This window comes from Haliotis cracherodii, unplaced genomic scaffold (assembly GCF_022045235.1).
Source record: "Haliotis cracherodii isolate W230 unplaced genomic scaffold, xgHalCrac1.p SCAF_7, whole genome shotgun sequence".
Taxonomy (NCBI): domain Eukaryota; kingdom Metazoa; phylum Mollusca; class Gastropoda; order Lepetellida; family Haliotidae; genus Haliotis; species Haliotis cracherodii.
In genome coordinates this window covers 36,178,973-36,204,708 of record NW_027266330.1, presented here as the reverse complement: position 1 = coordinate 36,204,708, position 25,736 = coordinate 36,178,973, and the positions used below count along the sequence as shown (strand labels likewise).

General features: G+C 41.1%; 1 protein-coding gene across 1 annotated transcript; it reads left to right on the top strand.

Moving 5' to 3' along the window:
- The first annotated feature begins 8,261 nt into the window (after nt 1–8,261).
- LOC139448551 (sodium-coupled monocarboxylate transporter 1-like) lies at nt 8,262–25,486 on the top strand. Its single transcript, XM_071230117.1, has 16 exons — nt 8,262–8,603; nt 9,396–9,464; nt 11,470–11,521; nt 12,410–12,477; nt 12,825–12,905; nt 14,191–14,264; nt 14,964–15,101; nt 16,307–16,442; nt 18,711–18,799; nt 19,855–19,967; nt 20,733–20,803; nt 22,876–22,962; nt 23,300–23,523; nt 24,043–24,143; nt 25,071–25,171; nt 25,337–25,486. Exons 1-16 carry the CDS (start codon nt 8,262–8,264, stop codon nt 25,484–25,486), a joined length of 1,896 nt encoding a protein of 631 aa, XP_071086218.1.
- Nucleotides 25,487–25,736: the final 250 nt, after the last annotated feature.

Here is a 25,736-nt window from a genome sequence, read left to right as displayed (position 1 = left end):
TTCCCTCGACGAAGGAGAAATCTTGATCCTCAAAATAACGCTTGAACAGGACGTCTTGCTCGTAGACATGCTGCTCTTAAACGGTTTCGTAAGGTCTGGTCGGAGATTCTGACTGATCCCATAGCCTTGTGATGGTGCTGGGTGCCACATTGAAAACCCTGACTACAGCTGATAGGGATTCCCCTGTCTGCAAACGGTCTATTACGATGTTTGCATTTCTGTTAATCTTGGCATGTTGTTGAACTGTCACTGTTCGATTGACGCAAATGCCAGGCATTAAAAAACCCTGCTCTTTAATACCGTTCATAGTGTTGCTGCACGTGCAGTACGTGCAGCTTCATGGCCCTTTTCTAAATACTCTGGGTGCGATTTTCCGAATCGTGTTTCCCGACTAATGGTTTTCATGTCCTAATTGTGATCATGTTGATCCGGGAAATGTGTCACTGACACTATAACACATTAAACCACTTAGGTTTGCACCTCTTGCTCCGCTAATTTTGATCTTATTGCCAAAAAAATCTGTATCGCGTTTCTTTTTTTGAAGAGTATATTTGGGGATGCATACAGTATTTCCTCACTTAATGATTAAACAAAGTCAGCATATAACAGATATACCGCTAGGTTATGTTTAAGTCAAAGCATCTACTCACCAGCTTTTGATCCGTGAAAATGCAGGTTGAAATAGGTCATCAGCAGCCCATGTTTGCTGCAAAAGTTGACTATGTTTAAGCTTGTCGTAAGAGGCTGCTAACGGGATCGGGTGATCAGGTTGGCTGACTTGGCTGATGCATGTCATCGTATTCCCATTGCCTGGATCGATGCTTATGACTCGACTTTTTACAGACGGGTTTATTTCGGTTATATCAGCACAAGGTAAAATAAAGTGGCCCTTGCCGTATGTCACTTTGGATATAAACACAGACCTGTATAAGGTGCAGACAAACCGAGAGTAATAATCAGAGATTTTAGTCCAGGTGGGAATTGTTCATTTGACGGTTAATTAACGATATCAGATCATCGATATACCTGAAGCTTAAAGGGGAACTGATCTAAAGCAACTCCCCGGGACTGGTTGTTACCTTTGTTATTGTTGTTTCCCCTAGGGTACCCGGATGATATAGCAGAAATCTAGACTAGCTCGCGACCTGTGCTGCCTTGTAAGCGCATTTGTCACTTTTATTGATAGTATAAGGACGTATGGTCACATTGATCAACAAAAGGAAATTCAGTTTGGGAAAATAAAAAGGAAATGTAGGTATCTTTGTGGGTAGCATCAGTAATGATGACGAAGTTTTGATATGTCACTTGCTTGGTAATTTTGCGATTTTCGTTTACACTATTTTGACTTGCAACACAAAGTAAATATTTCACCTGAGCATTGCTCACTTTATAGTGTATATATTTTTACAGTCAAAATGTGTAACATTTACACTTAAAAAATGTATTTAACGCCTGAATATTTATTTTTACAAATTGACTGAGAAATATGTCTATCTGTATTATTATGATAACGAATCCTAGCATAAATAATCTATTGCGCTCTCTGAGGCCCTTTTGAACGTCTCAATCATTTTTAGTTAATCTGTTAAATAAATGGGCAGATTTTTCAGTCTATTTTTCAAATATTTAGACATTTTATAAATTGCCTGAGTGAATCACATTTTACACATTGACTGTAATAATATATAATATACAAGCTTAGGAAAAGACTTGTGAAAACAACGTCTATCGCGCATCGAAGAACTTCCCAACCAAGACGTAGAGGAACAAGAATGATTTTGTTCAATGCTACAGCAAATGAATGAAAACGAAATACAAATATCATAATTACAACCTACCAAAGTTATGGATAATTTTAGGCAGCTTCCTTGTTCGAGGAATGTATCCGTGAATATCCACATAAAGGAACAATATCCCGTACATCTGCAGTTGTACAAAGAAACGTTTTCGATGCCACGTGTCTCTGTAACAATCAAATATTTTAAAATATATATATATCGTTTCGGGATAGTATAACCCGTGTTCGTTTCTCAACTGACCACTTGGTTTTTTTCAGTTGATTCACATAGGTGTCAAGTCCCAAAGGTCAGCTGAGAAAGCCCACGTGACAACTATTTTCATAATATCCACGGTTCTTAAAAAATCCTTTGAGTTACATAACAATGAACAATCAATCAACGTATTATCGGTTAACCTTTGAATATAGTATTTTGTTTTTACATCGGTACATCACGCCATGATATGAGTGTATTCCATCTGCTTTAGTAAACCTATACTAACTTTTGACATGTCCACTTTGCAAGATAACAGTCATTAATCAATCAACGTATTTCCTGTTGATTCTTTGATGGCTAGGAATGATCCGTTGATTTACAAAAAAGTATATCAACTGATCATTTATCTCTTGCTGGGCTGCTGCCACGTGCATATTACAAAACACACATTTTACCTCACTTCAAACCTGGATTTAGTTTGAATAATTACCCCAGACACAAGAAATGCAAAATAGGAATCTTTACCAGGTAATCTGAGTGGTGCTACCACTTGTTATACCTGTAATAAATTCATTAACTGAGCATCAAGTGAATGACGAGAAATACACAAGTGTAGGGTTATACCAGAAAACATGGATGACAACAAGTGAGTAGTAACCGTGTTATCCACGCAATCCGTAATCCGAACATGATTTCACTGCAGGTTTAAGTTAAACGTCTTAGTCAGATTACCTTGTATTGACTTTGCCAAACCGAGCAGATATTCCGATTCATATTCAAAAAGAATCAGATCAGCAAAAAGCGGAACACAATAGGTCACCATGGGGATGCCTACTTCTTGCCTAAATGTCTCACCCCTACATTTTACAGAGAAATTATCAAAGAGGAAGTCAAGCATTTCACAAAAGTTTTTCTCAGTAAACTTCAGATGTTATTTACTTTCAATTTGACCAATTACCCTGAATCTCTGAAGATAGATATGTGACTGTATCTCTGGTCACTGCGTTTTGCAACAAAAGCCCCATGGGTCACGGAATCAGGTTTTTCCTTAAGTTTGTTATGTGGGATAGAGGTGAAGAAATTACTTTAACAGAATTGAAGCAGATCCTTTAAGGTTTCGAAAATACACATGATATTGTTTGTTTGTTGTCTAACGCCTCACTCAGCAAAATTCCAGCTTCATGACGGCGGTCTGTAAAATATCAAGTCTGGACCACAAAATCAGACAAGCTACCTCCACTCGGTTCATGATTTGATTGGTGTGATTACACATTAATACAACTCCATGTCGTGATGTATTCCAAGCACATGCTCTCTGCAAATATCAGTGCATGCGCAGGAGATGGGACAACGTTTTGTGACATGAATGAGAATCGACCTTTAGCTGGGAAACGCAGTACTGTTTTATCGAATATATATTTTGCAAATGACATTTTCCTTAAGTGGGTAGGGCGGGGGCCTTGGTATGATTATCATTCTCCATTTCGATTGTTCATCCTATTGACTGTTTGTCTGTTTGTTTGTTTGTTTGTTCGTTTGATTGTTTTTAACGCTGCACTCAGCGATATTCCATTTGTATGACGGCGGTCTGTAAATAATCGAGTCTGGACCAGACAATTCAATGACTGATATCACGAGCATTGATCCAAGCAATTGGGATACGAAGACGTGCATCAACCAAGTCAACGAACCTGACCACTCGATCCCGTTCGTCGCCTCTTACGACAAGCATAGTGGCCTTTTACGGCAAGTATGGGTTGCTGAAGACCTAATTCTTTTTACTGAAATATATCAGAGTGAACAGGCTGTGGCTAACTTTGCATGTGTTTGTGACGGATGCCAACGGAGCGTGATACGATCACCTTTTCGCGAGCACCTGGTATCATAACAGTTTTATAGTGATTACTACGTATGTACTAATCAAATATTCGGAATCGAACAATGGAATCTGCGTTAACAGATGTTTCTCTGATCATGAGAAGGGTTTTCTGGCGTTTCTTCAAACGTATTGTGACCAAAAACAGTTAGGCAAATGTTATAACGATGCATGATATATGAATGGAATTGGGTGTCTTCAGAAATTATATAAACTCTAAAATATAACAACCAACGGAAAACGCTCCAATACCTTAAAAATGCCGATGGTCAAACTGATAACGCGATTTGGACATAGTTCACGGCCAGTGTGGCCTGTAATACTGGTCATGGTTATGCAAACAAATTTAAGACTTAACCCCTTATCAGTCTAAACTAATAATCCCATGTACCACGCCTACACGCGTATACTTGTCAGGTTTTCTTCTTCAACCTGAACCGAATCCGTAAACACCTTTATCAAGAGTGACTCGGTCAAGTTCAGTTATGCAATTCTGTCGAGATAAGTGTTACCAATGTCATAACAACATCATTGACAACTTAATCAGAAAATTAGACCATCCTCGATAGCTCAGTCACACATAACTCTGTGGCTGACAAATAAACTATTATTCACACAAATAAGCAGCGTTCACTATCTTTATGTAGAAAGTCCTGACGGTACACTGAACAGTTCGGCAATGTGGCTACAACCAGATACTATATGGTAAGATCTTGATGCATTTTTTACTTTTTAAATTTCATGCTTCACATATACTACACTTTTGTGAATGTTCCGCATAGGAGGAATTGTATTAGTACTATTTAATCATTCGTAAGCTGCATGCACATTGTGATTCTGCTTTGTACAAATCTATCTGCATCAGTCATTGTGAATCCTTTTATATATTTGTTAATTCTTCGTATATATGTTTATATATAATTGATTGTAATCATTCTCAATCTCATTAACATCAGGTGTTAGTTTTCGCTACCGTTAAGTAATCATTTAAGATTATCCCATTACGTAAGAACGACCTTTCATCCGACCAAACAGAGCGTCACCTACCAAATGAGGAACCTCGAACAGTTTAACACTGGGTATTCCGAACGACAGTTACGTGCTTTGCACAGCCATTTGGAAGTACATCCATACAATCTCCACTATCTGTTATACATTCCACAACATTCTGTAGATCTTTTTTAAAATATTGAACGTTTCAGAACGTTCTTTAGATCTGTTTTAAAATCTTGAAGGTTACAGAACGTTCTTTAAATCTGTTTTAAAATCGTGAACGTTCCAGAACGTTCTTTAGATCTGTTTTCAAACCTTGAATCGAGAACTTTGTCAAAGTTTCTTTTTCAACGCGTAGTCTTGAATGGAAGTGGCCAGTTTGAATCAAGTGCCTTTATAACAAGAGAAAATTGGTTTCTGATTGGCTAAATAAATGTTGACTTCTTGTCATTCATTGGTCGGTCATAGTTCGCAAACACTATTGTTTAGCGGCAGCGAGAGCTAAGATCCTATTCTAAAGAGATTGTAATTATTCTGTAATCGACTATAAATTGTAGTTGATTCTGTGCCTGACTAATAAACTCCAGTATATTAACCCAGGGATTGTGCCAGTGTGCTGGTTGGTCGTGCACAGTGGCACTTCTGATATTGCTAGTGGCTAATATCGTCATCCAACAATGAACCACTTGTTAACTGCATTACATCAACGTTCAATTCAATTCAATTCTGTGTTGTATGAAAGGCCACAGGCTCATATACAACGGAGTTAAATGATACATTTTATACATATCACATCAAGAACGGCTGTGTACATTCCAGGAAGTAGTGTTTCATTCAGTACAAACTTGCATTAATACTAATCTGTTTTTGTCCAGTCCTTGTTTTAACATGTTTACCCTCAGTGTGAAAATAAACCTTTTTGTCTACCATATGATTGCACTGTTAAACAAATAGACATGTAGATAACTCGGGTCGCAACTATATATATTGGAATGTTCACCTCAAATAAGACAACATACACAATGAAAATATTCAAAATTATTATTACTTTTAACATATTCAACTGCAAATTATCGATAAAAATAACAGTTATCTCAATATCATAATCATGACGTACATATGTACAATTATAGTAATTAAAATGCTTTAGTGAGTGAGTATGGTTTTACGCCACTTCTAGCAATATCAAAGCGAGGGGCACCAGAAATGGGCTTCACACATTGTACCCATGTCGGGAATTGAAATGCTTTAGAAAGTTTGGGTGATGTATTCAGTCACGAGTATCAGGTAATTCGTGAGCATGGAACCAGCGAGTGTGATTTAACATGCAACAATGGCGGGTGTTGAGATGTAAAACAACAGAATATTACTAGTTGTTGAGTATGAACTGTGTTATGCCGTTTTTAGATGTATATAATATCGGTAATTCCTCGTTAGTGATTTTGTTTGCAATTCCCACAACAATATTCTATGTCATCTGATCGGCACGTTAGCGACCGCTATAGCAGGTTAATGCATTCAAATATGCAAATATTTCATTCAAATCACAATGACGAGACAGAAGCGTTAATTTCCGAGGCACAGATGTGTGGCACCGGTCATAAGAAACACTCATTTGGACAGAGGTAGTATGCGTCTGTTTCTTTTGTATGATTCAACTAAATCTTTACCGTTGTGGTTTCTTATAATTAACATGTTGTAAATGTTTCTTCTGATATTGAAAGATGTTCACGCTCATTAAGATAAACATTTCATTTAAATCTTCCAAGAGTGGGGTTTATTTGGTAATTCCAAAATATGCATTTTTCCTTCAGACACATCCGATGGCTATTTCAAAATATGCATTTGTCCCTTCTGTCCGAAGGGGTTTAATATTTCTTTGGTTCTATAATGCATACTTTTTATGTGTTTTTATATCTAGTTTGTGTCTTGCATAACATAATCAGATAATGATTTGTATTTTCAACTTTTAAGACCGTGATTTTTGGTTTATTCCTGAATATGCATTTCTACTTCTGTCAGGAGGGATATGATATTTTGGGGTTCAATAACTAAAAATATTAAATGGATTTCTTTTTTTTAATTTGACATTGAAAACTATTTTATATAAAATCAACTAGATCGCATTTGAAGCTATTTTATTATTTTCATTGAAGACAACATTATTATTTCTTTAGGAAATGCATGTTTTAAATGATTTATTTGTTACATATTCACGGGTACATCAGACAATAATCCTTTTAGCTTCTGTTGCTGCATATGTTGATAAATAATTCAGCCCCGCCTTTTACGGCAAGCAAAGGTTGCTGAAGAACTTTTCTACACCGGGCCGTCACGGGTTGACGAATGTGTAACGGATACTTATTTTACTGTTACAATCTATAACATTTAGTTTGCTATTTGTACGACGTACTGCTTTACTCCAAGCTCCGAGACCCGTGTGACTAAGTTGCGATTACACGCCAGATGATAGGGCCGACAACCGTGCTTCTACATGGTCCATTACAATTAGTTGTGACGGCAACTGCTTTAAACATGGAGGGTGCAGTGCAGACATTGCCGCCATGATTTGATAATACTGTGTGAGATTTTGATGGATTCTTTTAAAATCGACATCCACCCAATAATTAAAACTGACCATATTTTTTTGAAATATTAATCTTGTTTATTTAGCACCATTACTAATCCTGAACGTTACCATAAATATTTTCAATTGCCATTTGGTGCAGAACTGAGGTTGGCGTGTTTTGCTTCCTGTACTCCACTTTAAGGCCCGACAATGCATGTCTAATTATTTAAAAGACGAATATACTGTTACTTTGGATGTCATCTAATTTGCGAATACTTATCCATACTCAACCATACTCAGCTAAATTCTCCATAGTTTATAGAAAACGATGTATGATGTAGGTAAAGGTACATTGTGTCCACGTATGCTTATATATTTGTGTTTTAATCCCAACAGAATGTTTCCCAATGCCCAGTCCATCTTGAGAGTGACAAGGGCATCTTATGCAACGTAGCACAGAGGAACGACATCGTCCAGAGATGGCAAGAGTGTTCTCAACACATTGAAGTCCACATCGATGGTATCAAATCTTCAGATTGCCTTCTTACCTTAGGATCCAAAGACCTTTCCATATACTTCAAGAATTTTCGAAAACCCCAAGACATTCCTAGACACCGCAAGACCTTGTTTTCTCAAGGCCTTTAAGCGCATCCCAATATATCCCAACGCATTCCAAGACAGGCATACCCGTCCCAAGAGATTGTCAGGCATCCCCAGATTTCTCTGAGCATCACAAAAGTTTCCAACGCATCATAAACGCATCCAAGCATCACAAGACTCATCCCTTGCAAAGACTCACTTGGATCGATAGGAAGAGAAACGAATTAAAATGGCCAGCAGACACAGCTTCCACATCGTTGACTACGTGGTGTTCGGCGCCACCATCCTCATCTCGCTCGGCATAGGACTTTACTTTGCAATGTCTGGCGGACGTCAGCGAAAAACATCCGAGTTTCTGGTCGGAGGACGTGTCATGAAGTTTCTCCCCGTCGCTGTGTCGCTCATGGTGTCGTTTGAGTCGTCGATCATGATGCTGGGCTATCCGGCAGAAGTATACGTATATGGAGCTCAGCTTTTTATAGCTCTTTTTGGTTTCATGGCGGCATTTCTGATATGCAGGGTGTTGATGATACCACTGATTCATCCCCTGAAACTTACAAGCGCTTACGAGGTAAGTTCAGATTAATACAGCGGAACTAGTTTAGACGCGTCAGGAAATCTTTCCAATCAGCCAATCAGCATCGAATCTCGGTATGAGACCTGCATTGTGTATCTCGCAAAGAAAGTAAAACCATCAGTTCCGAATGTAAATAATAACGGCCGCACCATTACATTGTTGCTCAAGAACCCATGTATCATTTATTTAGACTGGGCGATCACATTATGGCTACCGTCTTTCGAGGGGTTGTCAGATCATCACGTAATTAGTTATCGTACTGGAATCAAACATGTGAGTTGAGGTGAAATGGGGTTAACGTCGCGTCCAAGATTATTGCACTTATATAGCGACGTGCATACACGTGTGTGTGTGTGGCTGCTTGTACTAGTCCAGACTGATGCCGATTTATAGTGCTAGCTCACTGAGATACCATGCCACAGTTTAACATGAATACCCAACTCAGACACAGTATACTGATTCCGAGCCGACCAGTTCTTATTTAGCCACTGAATGCCGAGCGCCAGACAGGGTAACAACAAGTACCATCTTTTAACGTCTTTTGGGATTGAACCCCGGATCTTCCGCTCTCCAGGCGGACGCTCTACCACTACACTAAGGAGGCGGTCTGTAAAACTTGTGATGTTTAATCAGATTTGACAGTGCAGTAATCACTCAATCACTCATCTCAATTACGCGCGTAAAGAGTGAAAAGCAATATGAATATAAGAGTATTTAATGAGTACTTAAAATTTTATTAAGGTTTACTTCAGCTGAATCACTAATATATTTATTTTATGTTTTCAGTATTTGGATGGGCGGTTTAAATCACGTACGATCCGTCAACTGGGAACTACCCTTGGCGTTCTATCATACGTAAGTACAGACAGATACGTATAGGAACAATCCATACGATCGGGTTATATTAGCAGCTTATCAACATATACAAACTACAATAATGCAATTTCAAAATAAATCTCACAATAATTATGTTTATATTTTGTCATTCGGGGGGGGGGGGGGGGGAGCGGTGCCGTCACTAGACTGTGACTAGAGTGGAGCGGTGCAGTCACTAGACTGTGACTAGAGGGGAGTGGTGCAGTCGCTAGACTGTGACTAGAGTGGAACGGTGCAATCACTAGACTGTGACTAGAGGGGAGCGGTGCCGTCACTAGACTGTGACTAGAGTGGAGCGGTGCAGTCACTAGACTGTGACTAGAGTGGAACGGTGCAGTCACTAGACTGTGACTAGACTGGAGTGGTGCCGTCACTAGACTGTGACTAGAGGGGAGCGGTGCAGTCACTAGACTGTGACTAGAGTGGAGCGGTGCCGTCACTAGACTGTGACAAGAGGGGAGCGGTGCAGTCACTAGACTGTGACTAGAGGGGAGCGGTGCAGTCACTAGACAGTGACTAGAGTGGAGCGGTGCAGTCACTAGACTGTGACTAGAGTGGAACGGTGCAGTCACTAGACTGTGACTAGACTGGAGCGGTGCCGTCACTAGACTGTGACTAGAGGGGAGCGGTGCAGTCACTAGACTGTGACTAGAGTGGAGCGGTGCCGTCACTAGACTGTGACAAGAGGGGAGCGGTGCAGTCACTAGACTGTGACTAGAGGGGAGCGGTGCAGTCACTAGACAGTGACTAGAGGGGAGCCGTACAGTCACAAGACAGTGACTAAAGGGGAGCGGTGCCGTCACTAGACTGTGACTAGAGTGGAGCGGTGCCGTCACTAGACTGTGACTAGAGTGGAACGGTGCAGTCACTAGACTGTGACTAGAGGGGAGCGGTGCAGTCACTAGACTGTAACTAGAGGGGAGCGGTGCCGTCACTAGACTGTAACTAGAGGGGAGCGGTGCAGTCACTAGACTGTGACTAGAGGGGAGCGGTGCAGTCACTAGACTGTGACTAGAGGGAAGCGGTGCCGTCACTAGACTGTGACTAGAGGGGAGCGGTGCAGTCGCTAGACTGTGACTAGAGTGGAGGGGTGCCGTCACTAGACTGTGACTAGAGAGGAGCGGTGCCGTCACTAGACTGTGACTAGACTGGAGCGGTGCAATCACTAGACAGTGACTAAAGAGGAGCGGTGCAGTCACTAGACAGTGACTAGAGGGGAGCGGTGCCGTCACTAGACTGTGACTAGACTGGAGCGGTGCCATCACTAGACTGTGACTAGAGAGGAGCGGTACAATCACTAGACTGTGACTAAAGAGGAGCGGTGCAGTCACTAGACTGTGACTAGAGGGGAACGGTGCAGTCACTAGACTGTGACTAGAGTGGAGCGGTGCAGTCACTAGACTGTGACTAGAGTGGAGCGGTGCAGTCGCTAGACTGTGACTAGAGTGGAGCGGTGCCGTCACTAGACTGTGACCAGAGGGGAGCGGTGCCGTCACTAGACTGTGACTAGAGGGGAGCGGTGCCATCACTAGACTGTGACTAGAGAGGAGCGGTGCAGTCACTAGACTGTGACTAGAGTGGAGTGGTCCAGTCACTAGACTGTGACTAGAGGGGAGCGGTGCAGTCACAAGACTGTGACTAGGCAGATTTTTTGTGAAACTGCGCCATCGTATCTCAGCGGGCTAGCACTATCAAATATGCAATGCATGCACGTTGCAAAATAAGTGCAATCATTAGCAGCCCATGCTTGCCGTAAGAGGTAACTTTACCTATTGTAAGAGGGGACTAACAGGATCGGGTGGTCAAGCTCGGTGACTTTGTTGATGCTTGTCGTCGCTTATGTTATCAATTACTGGCTTGTCAGGTCCAGACTCAATTATTCTCACCCCGCCGTTATATAGATTGAATATTTCTGAATCCGTCCTTAAACAAGAAACATCAAATCAAACATCTCACCCAAGTTCAAACTATTATGCCATTCCAGGTTTTCTACATGGGCGTGGTGATGTTTGGCCCAGCTATAGCACTGGAGGCAGGTACGTGTATGTTTGAAAACATTAAATTATCTGAACAAAAGTGCTATGGTTATAGTGTTGTTTATTAATTAATCTATGACAGGGAAGAAACGAATTGTCCAGCCATCATTCTCGCCCTGCTAGCGACGAATAAAGATGAGTGTGTGTGAGAGAGAGAGGGGGGGGGTTTAACGCCGCTTGTAACAGTATTCCAGTCATATCACGGCGTGTCAACTTAATGTGGGAGGAAAGCCCGAAGTGAGTCAGGTCTAAGACGTTTACCACTTCGGTGAAACCCACGAACGCGGATATGGTGCTGATCACAAACCTAGAAACATAATCGGGGCGAACCGGGATTCGAACCCACAATCATAGGTTTCTGGCGTGCCGAAGTGACGTAACTCTGCACAGCGAATCGCGCCCCCGAATAAAGCTTCGTCCTGATTATATTGTGCTCGCCATTGTGTTCATGGGTTCCAGCAAAGTTGTAAACATCTCAGACCTGCATTCAGACAGTTCAGACTTTCCTCCAACATTGCGCCGACATGACGTCATGTTGCTGAAATATAACGCACTCATTGCACCCAAATATATCAGTGACCTCATACAAGAACACATTCCATCCAAGGGCGCAACAAGGGCAGTTTTAAGTGAAAGCAAAACCAATGTTACGAAGACGCAAAACGGCCGGGTCTCGGGGCATGCCACCTGGAATTTTTTAAAAATAAATATAATGCTATTTCCTGCACTTTGGGACCGTTTATGTGAGATTTTATCTGTAACAAATATTAGTTTGCCATCTCTAAGATAAGGTAGCAAGCATACGTTGTCCGCGCCAAAATAACGTGCCGGCACCTTGACTGGACAGTTGTAAAATCTTGAAGGAATAAAATCTTGTTCTATTTATAGTGACGGGATTTCCCCAGACAGGGTCCATCTTCCTGGTTGCAGCTGCCGCTATTGTATACACAGCCATGGTGAGAAATGACCACTAATTCTCAAAAATAATTATCAATACGTCAATCCTATTTTATTCATACTTGTTATATTTTGTGGGTAAAATTTTCAACCCAATCGGTTGATTTGGACGAACCAAGAGCAATACTTTGCAAATCAAGGTTAACCTGTCCATTAAAGTATTTTATCCAAAACAGTGTCAAATTGAAATGTTATTAACGCCAGAACATGGAACACCCTTTAGAAATAATTGTTATTTGACAATAGTTGAATATATCTGAGAAGTAGCATTAATCATAAATTGTATGAACCAGGATCGATCTAATCCTTATGAGTAATGTTACTGGAACGGGTGTATTGTTTGCAGGGCGGACTGAAAGCGGTCATCTGGACTGATGTCTTTCAGGCTGTCGTGATGTTTGCGGGCATGCTCTCAGTCATCATCAAGGTAGGCCTCCTGGGAATGTCATGAAACTGCGTTGTAAGTACAGGATAAAACACGCCTCCTCGGTTTGGGTTGAAAGGTAAAACCGTGAGTGAGAGAAAAGCCCGAGCTAAATGTTTTACATTTTCAGCCAAAACCGAGGAGGCGTGATTAATCAAAATTATTAACCGTTCCACCGGAACGCCCTGGGCATTGTTGATATTGCCTGGCTTGTAAGTTTACCAACATTTTGAAGGGCCTTCTGTTACTATAAGTCCTGTTTGCAGCGCCTTCTCAAAACTGGTGCAAAACGAACGTGGTTCTTTTCACATCTTCAATAACGACAGTGGATTGTCCCTTTGTTTTGTGGACCAAACAATCCAGTGATGAGCAAAGATCCACGTTTGTTTGTCTGTTTGTTTGTTTGTTTGTTTGTTTGTTTGTTTGAATGTTGTTTAACGCCGCACTCAGCAATATTCAAACTGAATGACGGCAGTCTGTAAATAATAGAGTCTGGACAAGACAATCCAGTGATTGACATCATGAGCATCGATCCACGCAATTAGGATACGATGACATGCATCAACCAAGTTGGCGAGCCTGACCACCCGATCCCGTTACTCGCCTATTACGGCAAGCATGGGTTGCTGAAGACCTATTCTACCCTGGATGGATCCACATAATGTGGATATGATGACAAGTAATTAACCAATGCACCTCGTCCCACCCTTGATCCATTTAGTCACCTCTTGCGACAAGCACAGGTTGCTGTCCTTACAGGTTTTTTGTACCTGTGTTAGCAAACTGTGTCGATGAATCCTCAACGTGATTATCGGTGCAAACATATGAGTAAGAGAGTTGGTGAATATGATTTTACACTACGTTGGAAATCGAACCCGGATCTTCGGCTCATGGTCGGAGGTCGGAGGTCGGAGGCCGATTGTATCAGCAAATACATGTTTGCCTAATAATGTGTGCATGTTCTGCATGGTGGGGGGGGGGGGGGGGGGGGGCACACGTACCTCGTATTTCTCACAGAACACAAGGTACCAATGTCGGGAATCGAACCCGGGTCTTCGGCGTGAGAACGCTTTAACCACTAGGCTACCCGACCGCCTCAAATAGGGATACGAAAAGTAGTCACGAGATATACGTTAATGCTTAAGTGTTATTTCCTGTATTCCTGTAATATAATATGCCACTTACATTATCATCGAAGAAGTCGATTTCGACCAATCAGCATGAAAATGTTCCCTGTGGGGATAAAAATATTGGCCTTTTTTAAAAGAATCTGTGTATCGTATTTCAGGGCACAATTGACGCAGGTGGAATCAAGGCTGTGTGGACCACTGCGGCTAAGGGAGGACGCCTGAATTTCTTTAAGTAAGATTTGACAGTTTCTTCAAATGATATTTATTCATTTAATAAATTTTCAACATATTCAGATATGATACATGCACAATTTGTGATTGAACTGTTTTGTTTGTGTTTAACGCCACGCTCATCAATATTCCAGCTATATAGCGGCGGTATGTAATAACCAGATAATCCAGTGAGCGATATTATGAGCATCTATGCAGGCAAATGGGATACGATGACATGCACCAACCAAGTGAGTGAGCCTGACCACCCGATCCCGTAAGTCGTCACTACGACAAACACAACCGCCTCTTTTGAGGGTGATATGCACAATTACGTGGACCTATGAAATAAAACCTTGCGAAAATATCAGACAAATTGTGATTGTGATCATTTATGTTGAGTGAGTAAGTGAAATATTCCAGCAATATCACGGCGAGGGACACCAGAAATGGGACTCACACTGCAGTGTACAGAGCCTAAGCTGGCGTGATGAGCGAATACTTTACCACGAGGCAACAGCGCTGCTCCTTGTCTCTATGAAGTTGCTGCAACTCAGTTGCAAGTCAAATTCAAGACCCTACTTCTGTTAAAATGTACATGTCCGTTTGTTAGCATGAAATGTAGAAGGAGAAATACTCACTCAGCCTAAACTTACTGATCAACAACACACTACTTTTTTCCACGGGACGTTTTCTAACAATCCATGATGTTGTCACCTAGTTTTGACATGGACCCGACTGTCCGTCACACGTTCTGGGGACTGTTTCTGGGGACATTCGCTCGGTCTTCCGGCCTGATCTTTAACCAGTCCACTATACAGAGGGTCTGTTCCACGCCTACACTCGCAGCAGCCAAGAAGTGAGTCTCAGCAGTAACTGAAAACTACGTTTATAACGAACACGCTACTAACCAACTGACGGATATAACGAACTGTTTTGGGGGTACCGGGTATTTGCTGTATATATGTTTATAACGAAGTTCAGAATTAACATTAGTGGTCCCGTTGAGTTCTTTATAAATGTAGTTTACTGTATTTTATTCGCACTTCCTGTAATTATCTTAAAAAAGACAATATTAAATAGATATCAATGTTTTAATGTTACATAAATACTATCACATGTGTTTATAGTCGCAATCTTTTTGTAAGTTAGTAAATCATCATCGGCAATAACCAATTAGTTAATGAAAGCGCCATAACCTATTCCATATTCATAACATATAATCTGTCAATACAAAAGAACAACAAGCCTTAATTTTCTGCCCAAACAGACCCCACTTGGCGTAAAGGGCAAACAGCTGTGGAAAAGATGTGAATGGACCACTATAAATCAGTGATGACAACAGCAATTGAGTCAACTGAACGATTCTGACTGTATCATAAGCATTTCAGAATCTACCTTCTCTTTGTGCGAGTTCACTTGAGTATGAACGTTCATTGAGTGAGCACTCAGCAATATTTTCCAGCTATATGACGGCTCTTTGTAAATAATAGAGTCTGGACCAGACAATCCAGTGATTAATATCATGAGCATCGATCCACGCAATTGGGATCGATGACATGCATCAACCAGGTCAGCGAGCCTGACCACACGATCCCATTAGTCGCCTCTTACGACAAGCATAGTCGCCTTTTACGGCAAGCATGGGTTGCTGAAGACCTATTCTACCCCGGAATCTTCACGGGTCGCGGCGTTAAGCAACAAATAAACAAACATTTAGTCGCCTCTTTCGACTTGCTGGGAACAAACTGTAAGCCCACAATCTTCAGTGGGCCTCTACGCCATTGTCAAATAAATGGTTTTACCTATTTCAGTTATTTTATGCATCAAATTGTTCTGTTCTTTGCAAGCAAAGGAAAATTGGATTCAGCAAATCAATAAAAATAATACGTTCCTCAGTTAATTTGCAAAAAAAGGTTTTAAATGTACAAGCAATTTGTAAAGTGAATGCGTGAATAAGACAATTTTTGTCAAGTGATATTGTTTGTCATTTTCAATGGTAACTGAATTCAGACGTCGACTGGAACACCTGTATAACGTTGCTATGATATCTCTGTGCTTCAGAGTGATGCTGATTGTGAGTCCTGCGTTCTGGATAACACTGACGGTGGCCATGATCGAGGGCATCGTCACATACGCCTACTACGTGAACGTCAGATGTGACCCTTTGGAGTCCGGACAAATACACAATCCGAACCAGGTCCGTTGGTTTATTTGATCATTAAGCAAGTGCATCATCACAAGTGCGGATACAGTAGAAGTGAGAGAACCATCAATGGACATAGATCTGGCAACAATTTGGGTTTGATTTAGCCAGATTTTGTCAATTAATTGGTGTTTGTTGAAAACATGTTACGAATTGGTTGTGGTAAATGGCATTTTACATGATGGTAAGGAGGCTGAAAAAGATATGATTGCGGAACCTTGCCCTTTGGATCCACGAATGTTTCAGAGTCGTTATTGTGTTTTGATGTTAATTAACCAAACACATTATGACAACCTATAAAAAATCGCTGAACTTGAATAAAGTAAAACTGCCTCCGTGGCTTAGTGGTAGGGCGTTGGCCCGGAGAGCGGAAGGTCGGGGGTTCGATCCCCTGCTGCGTCATACCAAAACACGTAAAAAGATGGTACTTGTTGTTACCATGCGAGTGCTCGGCATTAAGGGTCTTTAACAAAGACTTGTTGGCTTGGAGGCAGTACACTGAGTGGGGTATTCATGTTAAACTGCGGCATGGTATCTGAGTTGGTTAGCACTCTAAAAACGGCATTAGTCTGGACTAGTACAAGCAGAAACACACACAAGCACATACACTAACTTTCGATGCTCAACCCCATTTCACCTCAATTTTAAAAAGCAAAAGTTAGGTATATTACAAGATATACTGGATAGATATTGATATCCTTAACAGACACTGCTTATCATATGCATGTTACTTGGTACAATCAAGTTGGCCAGCTTGAGATAGTGGCAAGAGTTCAACAGGAATAAAAATTATTATTTTGACAAAATTGTCATTTATTTAGTCCTCTGTGTGTAAACAGCTGTTGAGCGTTCATCCTGAATGCCAGGCTGTCATAGTGAGTAAGTAAGGATGCCCCAGTGGGGATATGAGAAAGGAGTGGTCTGAGGGCTCGACACGAAACCGGGCCTATACTGTGCCGACCCAACACTGCAACCACAGGGCTGCTTTTAAGTTATTGCAAACAACTCAAAGCATGAAACTGTTTTGAGTGGAGTCAATTACACAACAACTGCAAGACTCTTTTGGCATAACAACTTTCTTCACTAAAATGGAAGCCTCTTATAAGGAACATCACAGTTAGAAATACTTTACGGACACTCTGTCATAACTTCGAGAGCTGAATGATCTCTTGTCAGACACGCTCTCACCCAAACACTCATTACTTCGAGGGCTCAAGGATCTCCTGCTCTCTCACCCATACACTGTCATTCCTTCGAGGGCTGAATGATCTCCTGTCAGACGCTCTCTCACCAAAACACTCATTACTTCGAGGGCTCAAGGATCTCCTGCTCTCGCACCCATACACTGTCATTCCTTCGAGGGCTTAATGATCTCCTGCTCTCGAACTTATACACTTATATGCTTATGCTCTCTCATTCATAAACCGTCCTCCTTAAGCTTCGAGGGCTGCAGGATCACTTGTTAGACACTCTCTCACCATACACTGTCATTCATTCGAGGGCTCAAGGATCTCTTCTCAGACACTATAGATCTCTCATCTATACACTGTCATACCTTCGAGGGCTCAAGGATCTCTTGTAAGACACTCTCTCACCATACACTGTCATCCATTCGAGGGCTGAAGGATCTCATGTCAGACACTCTCTCACCATACACTGTCATTCCTTCGAGGGCTCAAGGATCTCATGTCAGACACTCTCTAACCATATATTGTCATTCCTTCGAGGGTTCAAGGATCTCATGTCAGACACTCTCTCACCATACACTGTCATTCCTTCGAGGGCTCAAGGATCTCTTGCCAGACACTCTCTCACCATACACTGTCATTCATTCGAGGGCTCAAGGATCTATTGTCAGAAACTCTCTCACCATACACTGTCATACCTTCGAGGGCTCAAGGATCTCTTGTCAGACACTCTCTCACCATACACTGTCATTCCTTCGAGGGCTCAAGGATCTATTGTCAGACACTCTCTCACCATACACTGTCATACCTTCGAGGGCTCAGGGATCTCTTGTCAGACACTCTCTCACCATACACTGTCATTTATTCGAGGGCTCAAGGATCTCTTGTCAGACACTCTCTCACCATACACTGTCATTCCTTCGAGGGCTCAAGGATCTCTTGTCAGACACTCTCACCATACACTGTCATACCTTCGAGGGATGAATCATCTCCAGCCAGACACTCTCTCACGGAGACACTCTGTCACATGACAACTCCATTTTGCCTGTTTTTCATAATTTTTTGTTTCTTTTAGATTATACCATATATAGTAATGGATATTTTCCGGGGCTTTCCCGGAATGCCTGGACTCTTTCTGGCCGCTTTATTCAGTCCGTCCTTAAGGTAGGTCATTCCAGGACTCCCCCTGGTCCCGGTGCGTCTTTAAAATAGGCTATGCCTGAATTCTTCTTGGCACGCATTTAATGTGAGTAATGCAAGGTCGGTTTTTATAGTAAGTTCTGCCTGGAATGTTCTTGGTCGCGTTATTCAATGCACCCTTAAGGTAGGTAGTCTACTGGACTCTCCATGGTCTCAGTGGCGTTTGGTGGTAGCTTATACCTAGACTCTTCCTGGTCCTTCATTTCGGTGCATCTTTAAGGCAGATTGTGTACTGGACCCTCCCGGCCCGACTTATTCAGTGTGTCTGTGGGGTATTTATTGTCTCAGAAATCTTCACATGAGCAGCGTTTATCATCTTCCCGAGGCAAGATGTGTTTATGTTTCCATTATCAACTTATTTGCTTTTTAAGGACGTGTGGCGACTGTAATAACTATTTAATAAATTTCTGGAATAAAACACGACTCTTGACTCAGAACTTGGTGAGAAGCATTAAATCCCGTACTTAATTGCACTGTATGTTGGGAGCTTGGTTCTTTATGTCATTGTTTCCGACATGTGGAGCGAAGCTGTGTTGACAATACATTCACCCTATACAATACATGTCCAGAAGACAATGCGTTACTTTAAACAAGGCCAATTCACAGTTATTATGATTTAGGTATGATTCACCGTCGTCATTAAGCAGAATGCATAACCACTGTTAATGTCACATAAATAAGTCTTATCATTTTGCAACATTCAAATCCTATGCTACAGTGAAATAATAAATAGAAATAAAAGAAATCATTTTCAAATTGTCAATAAAAAAGAAATATCAAATTTATCCCCCACATGAAGATCGTCTACTTTCTTAATCATGATGTTTCAGGCGTCCCCCGCTACGAACCTAATAGCTGAATATTGCTAAAAGCGTAAAACCATACTCACTCAAACACTCCTATTCATGCAAAAACCTACCATCTACATAATACGAACAGAACATATAGTGGACTGATTCGCGATATATGTAACTAAAACATTTAAGGAAGAAGCACAATGTCATGTATTCTTTCAACAGCACAATTTCATCTGGACTCTCCAGCCTGTCAGCAATGACCTGGGAGGACATTCTCAAGCCTCGACTACCAAACGTTTCCGACGTGACAGCAACGGTGATAGCTAAAGTATCAGGTGAATGTTACCTCACGTTTAGGGACATGCTGTGCTTCACGTAGTTCATGCATATTGAAGCTGTCCTACTTTCACAAAGCACAATTTAGTGGGACATCATTTGCATATGTGACAAATCATATACAAACTCCTACTACTGTGCCTCTGTAAGTGATGCCGACCATTTCATATTCTGACGAGGGACTGAGCGATTTTTGAAAAATATAATCGGTTCCCGAAAATGGTGGTAAAAATTAAATATATTCAACGAGACACTCTGAATGTTCTGAAAATAATGTATTTTGTGTAAAACAATGTATGTTTTGAAGAAGTGTTTGAAATAATATTCGTTTATATTTGCCTGGCACTTAAAGAGCAAAAAACAAGGATGTAATGTAATGTGACTGAGCAGGGTAAAGATAAACTGTGAGCAGAGGGGCGGTATCACATTGGGCTGGTACCATAGAGCAAGCATAGCTCCGGGTTAGTAAAAGCAGCCATACACACACGTGCATGTCCGTCGCTTTATAAGTGCAATAATTGTTAAGGCGACGTTTTGACTTCATATAACTCAACCATGAGGACACACCCACAATCTTGCAAAAAATCGGTCCCTAACAAAATTTGATGACTTGAGGCGTTAATAGTGTGTATGTGTTTGTGTGTAAATATGCGTGTTGGCGTGTGTGTGGTGTGGGGGTGACACGTGTTAAACATCTTGTGCCATACCTTAAGCTACTCTTTTCAGAGAAGCAAAATGTATTTCACTGATCATTTTATTTTCAGTGGTTGTGTTCGGTCTCTTAGCCTGTGGAGTGGCCATACTCATTTCCCTCATTGGAGGAACACTCACGCAGGTGGTGTATAATGTTTTCATTCTTATATTCCTCATTGGAGGAACACGCACGCAGGTGGTGTATAATGTTTTCATTCCGATATTCCTCATTGGAGGAACACGCATGCAGATGGTGTATAATGTTTTCATTCCTATATTCCTCATTGGAGGAACACGCACGAAGGTGGTGTATAAAGTTTTCATTCCTATATTCCTCATTGGAGGAACACTCACGCAGGTGGTGTATAATGTTTTTACTCCTATAGTCCCCATTGGAGGAACACGCACGAAGGTGGTGTATAATGTTTTCATTCTTATATTCATCATTGGAGGTACACTCACGCAGGTGGTGTATAATGTTTTTACTCCTATATTCCTCATTGGAGGAACACGCACGCAGATGGTGTATAATGTTTTCGTTCTTATATTCCTCATTGGAGGAACACTCACGCAGGTGGTGTATAATGTTTTCATTTTTATATTCCTCATTGGAGGAACACGCACGTAGATGGTGTATAATGTTTTCGTTCTTATATTCCTCATTGGAGGAACACGCACGCAGGTGGTGTATAATGTTTTCATTCCGATATTCCTCATTGGAGGAACTCTCACGCAGGTTGTGTATAATGTTTTCATTTTAATATTCATCATTGGAGGAACGCTCACGCAGGTGGTGTATAATGTTTTCATTCTTATATTCCTCATTGGAGGAAAACTCACGCAGATGGTGTATAATGTTTTCATTCCTATATTCCTCATTGGAGGAACACTCACGCAGGAAGTGTATAATGTTTCACATGCTTAAATATCTGATTCGCATCATTTTGGTGACCGTTTAGATAACAGGCTTGTGCAAAGAGGAAAAGCAAAAGGGTGTTTCACATGTGCTGAAAATGTATTATTCCTTTATTAACATTTATTCGTAATGAATTCATCATTGCCAGTCACTTGTTATGATGGAAGTTATTTAACTTTGGCCATGTATCTGTAAATGACAATAACGTTGAACAAAAGAATGTTTACAAACCGTTTTAATAACATTTATGGAAGGACGAGGCAGAATATTGACACAAAAATGACATTATTCACATCTTCAAGAGAAAAAAAACAGTTTGGGTCAAAGGCTTGCTCATTGTAATATTTTTCTATCAAATGCTTCCCGAACAGATAAAAACGAATGTTTCTTAATCGTTTTATTATGAAAGGACGAGATAGGATATCGATATGTACAAAAATACATATTTTTTCAAGTTCAAGTGATAAAAAAACAGCTTGGGTCAAAGATTTGCTCATGTTCAAACGTTTCTAAAATGTTTCCTGAAAACAAAAAACTAAAATCTACATTTAGTGTCATTGTAAGTGTAAATCGTGTTATTGATAATTTAGGCGACATAAAGATTTCCCTAACCATTATCATAAGAAATCATTGTACGATTACGACTCTATCAGAGACATGTGTTTATGAATCACTATGAAATAGGGTTGATGCCAGGTGTCTGACAAAAGATGAGCGTATCCTGCCCATCCGGTGGCACCTGTCACAAGCACATGGGAAGGCAAGTCAACTGTTCATCTGAAAAAAGCGGGAACATACGGTACAGGTCAATATAGAGAATTGCATCGGGCATCATGTTGGTCACTGATGTGTCAAACTTGGAAAGCATTATTATGTTTATATGAGTGAGTGAGTGAATATGGTGTTACGTCGCTTTTAGCAATAGTCCAGCAATATCACGGCGGGGGATAATAATGGGGGGTTTCAATACAAATTAATTCAGATCTCATTCACATGATAATGTATAAAAGTGTCTCGATTATTTACAGGTCGTCATGCAAAAGATTGAATATTGGTAACCCCGGATTTAAACATCGTTTACTCACTCACTCAAGTTAAAATATTCAGGCCTACAAAACAACCGCGTGACGGACAGGCAAAGCAATCATGTTTATCCTTTTTGCGGACACCTAGCGTCACCGCTGTTTTGCTTTTTTAGTCCAATGGAATCTGTTTGGCGGATAATCGGAATTGACGATTCTCTAGCGTTGACGTTTTACATGATTGTAATTATGAAAGAAACATGATACTTGTTTCAGATTGCGACGACGATCTTATCTGCCTTCAATGGCCCTCTGTGCGGCCTGTTTCTCCTCGCATCTCTCTGTCCATGGGCTAACGCTAAAGCAAGTAATCCATTATTATTTCAGACCCGTGAAGATCCGGTCTTCAGCAACCCATGCTTGCTGTAAAAGGTGACAATGCTTGTCGTAATAGACGAGTAACGGGATCGGGTGGTCAGGCTCTCTGACTTTGTTGATGCATGTTATCGTTTTCCAATTGCGTGGATTGATGCTCATGATGTCAATCACTGGATTGTCTTGTCCAGACTCAATTATTTACAGACCGCCGTCATATAGCTGGAATATTGCTGAGTGCTGCGTTACACAAGAAACAAACAAACAAACAAACAAAAAATAATATTCAAATGTATATTAGTTTTCATACATTGGGTTTTCACAGGGAGCTATAACTGCTACCGTTGTGAGTACTGCGCTGATGATGTGGCTGTGTGCTGGAGCCACGTTCTCTGGAGCCACGAGACCGACTCCTTGGTTGGCTCCAGCCCCAACTGACCAGTGCTCTGTGGATAATATGACGTCACTGATCACGAATACAACAGGACTCCTGACGTCAACAGCAGGACTGTATGACGTAACAACCGTTGCAGATGTCGCCGAACCGGTGTAAGAGCGTTATAAGCTTCAGTGGACATTGGACAAATCTTTTATCCATTGTGATAAGGGAACAGGTTGAATAGATACACGCGGTGCTTGACTTGGCAGTAGTATAAGCCTGTCTAAGTCTCGATGGTGTGAGGTGGTATTTATGCAGTCAACATGTTAGTCCACAGATTGGGAGGTACCAAACCTAAGGCACCGAGAACAATGGGGAGTCGGACAACTTGATACTTGGGATGCAAGCGTGTTATCCATGTTAAACTGCGGTATGATATCTCGCGGTAGTGAGCTAACACTATAAAACCGCCATCAGTCAGCACTAGCACAAACAACAACACACGTGCACGTCGCTATAATCCTGAACGCGACTAAATGTCTCGGTTGCATATAGCATGAATATAATATACTTGTTTCTAGAGAAGATTCTGCAAAAATATTTCTTGCATTTCACCTTACGCATTCGTAACTGTTGCCACGAATCGGGTGTCCTTTCACTTCTAAAATCTAGCATCTTGTTTGTTCCAGCACGGGGTTCAATGTCATATACACTCTGTCGTACCTGTGGCTGGGCGCTCTTGGCATCGCTATCGTGCTGATCGTGGGTTTCTTCGTTAGCTGGGCAACAGGTAGGGAGTACTTAGGGGAGAGACCACCTAAAAATCGGGTGTGAGGGATTCTGGTATTTTTGTTAGAGACAACATATTATTTCCGTCACTGCTTCAAAACATACAATCTCTTTCTCTGAAAGGAGGCACCAAATAAAATATTTTAATCACAATTTCAGGATACTACCATCTCCAGTGAACAATTTTATCTTTTGGAATACCTCAGACCAAATTATGTTTATACATAATTGTTCACCTGAAATAACATGAGAACTTATGGTGCAAGTCAAAATAGGGACTGCATCGGACATCATTTTTGTCACTGATGCGTCAATTTGGAAATTAAGTTATTGTTATCATGTTTCCATTCGGAACAGAAAGTCGACACATTTAAGGTTTAATATGTTTTATTCAACGCAGCTGAAAGCAACATGCCTTCGGATGGGTTTTATATTCTTATTGTAAGCTCTTGATAAATCTTCATATCTAATGAACCGCCTCCTGGGTCTAGTGGTAGAACGTCCGCCCGGAGAGCGGAAGGTCCAGGGTTCGACCAAAAGACGTTAAAAAATTGTACTTGTTGTTACCCTGTCTGGCGTTCGGCGTAAAGGGGCTAAAACAAGGACTACTCGGCTCGGAGACAGTATGCCGTGTCTGAGTGGGGTATTCATGTTAAACTGCGGCAAGGTATCCCAGTGTGCTAGAACGATAAATCGGCATCAGTCCGGACTAGTACAAGCAGACACACACACACACACATACACACACACACGTGTGCATGCACGTCGCTATATAAGTGCAATAATCTTAGACGCGACGTTAAACCCCATCTCATCATCAGATGCAATGGGTATGTAAATAATTTTATATAACGTCCACCCTCTCCAAAAATTATGAACATTGGATGTTTATGTCATTCAATTTTGGCATTTATTTTGTTTATGACAGGGTTTAACAGAGATGGGAGCCTCGATCCTCGCTATGTCATATTTCTATCTGACGTCGTCAGAAATATGCTGAACTGCGGGAAAAAGACCAAGACAGATGAGGTATTCACGTTAATTTTCCATGTGTCTTTCAGACACGTCTACGTGCGTGAATGCTACTTGATTCCTAGTTTGTACTGCTAAATGTATTTGGTAAAGGCTGGTAATTTGGTAAATGTAAAGGCTGTTTCATGATTCCTAAATAAATTACCCACATATATTTTTCAGAAGGCTGTAACGCAGGACAGTACCTACAAAACCGTGATTGGTATAGAAACCGGACCAACAGCCGAGACAGAACTACCACTGCTTGCTACTTCCGGCAAGGACAGATCTGCTTCTGATGTTCCCTCTCACACCAAAAAGGACGAAACTTAGGCCTGTGTGTGTTGATAGTTTGATGGGCACCTGCAAAAACTGGTATCCGTCCTACCAAAACATTCTGTTTTGGCTGGGGATGATTCATATTTATTTAATTGCTCTGTCTCGACTATTCATAGGCTGTATAAACATAGTATCTTTGCAAGAAAAAAACATTTGTTCTAAATATCTTATCTTCCTCACAGAAGGGGACATCTTTCAAATAGCCCTAACTTAAAATCTAAAGACCCTAGGTTAAACAAACTAA

What these genes read in the sequence shown, in the direction of transcription:
- LOC139448551 (XM_071230117.1), top strand. Translation starts at nt 8,262, where the DNA reads ATGGCCAGCAGACACAGCTTCCACATCGTTGACTACGTGGTGTTCGGC. An exon ending in TTATTCAGTCCGTCCTTAAG is followed by an intron (nt 18,800 to 19,854) that starts GTAGGTCATTCC and finishes TTCTTTCAACAG; the next exon opens with CACAATTTCATCTGGACTCT. An exon ending in GCAGATGTCGCCGAACCGGT is followed by an intron (nt 23,524 to 24,042) that starts GTAAGAGCGTTA and finishes TGTTTGTTCCAG; the next exon opens with CACGGGGTTCAATGTCATAT.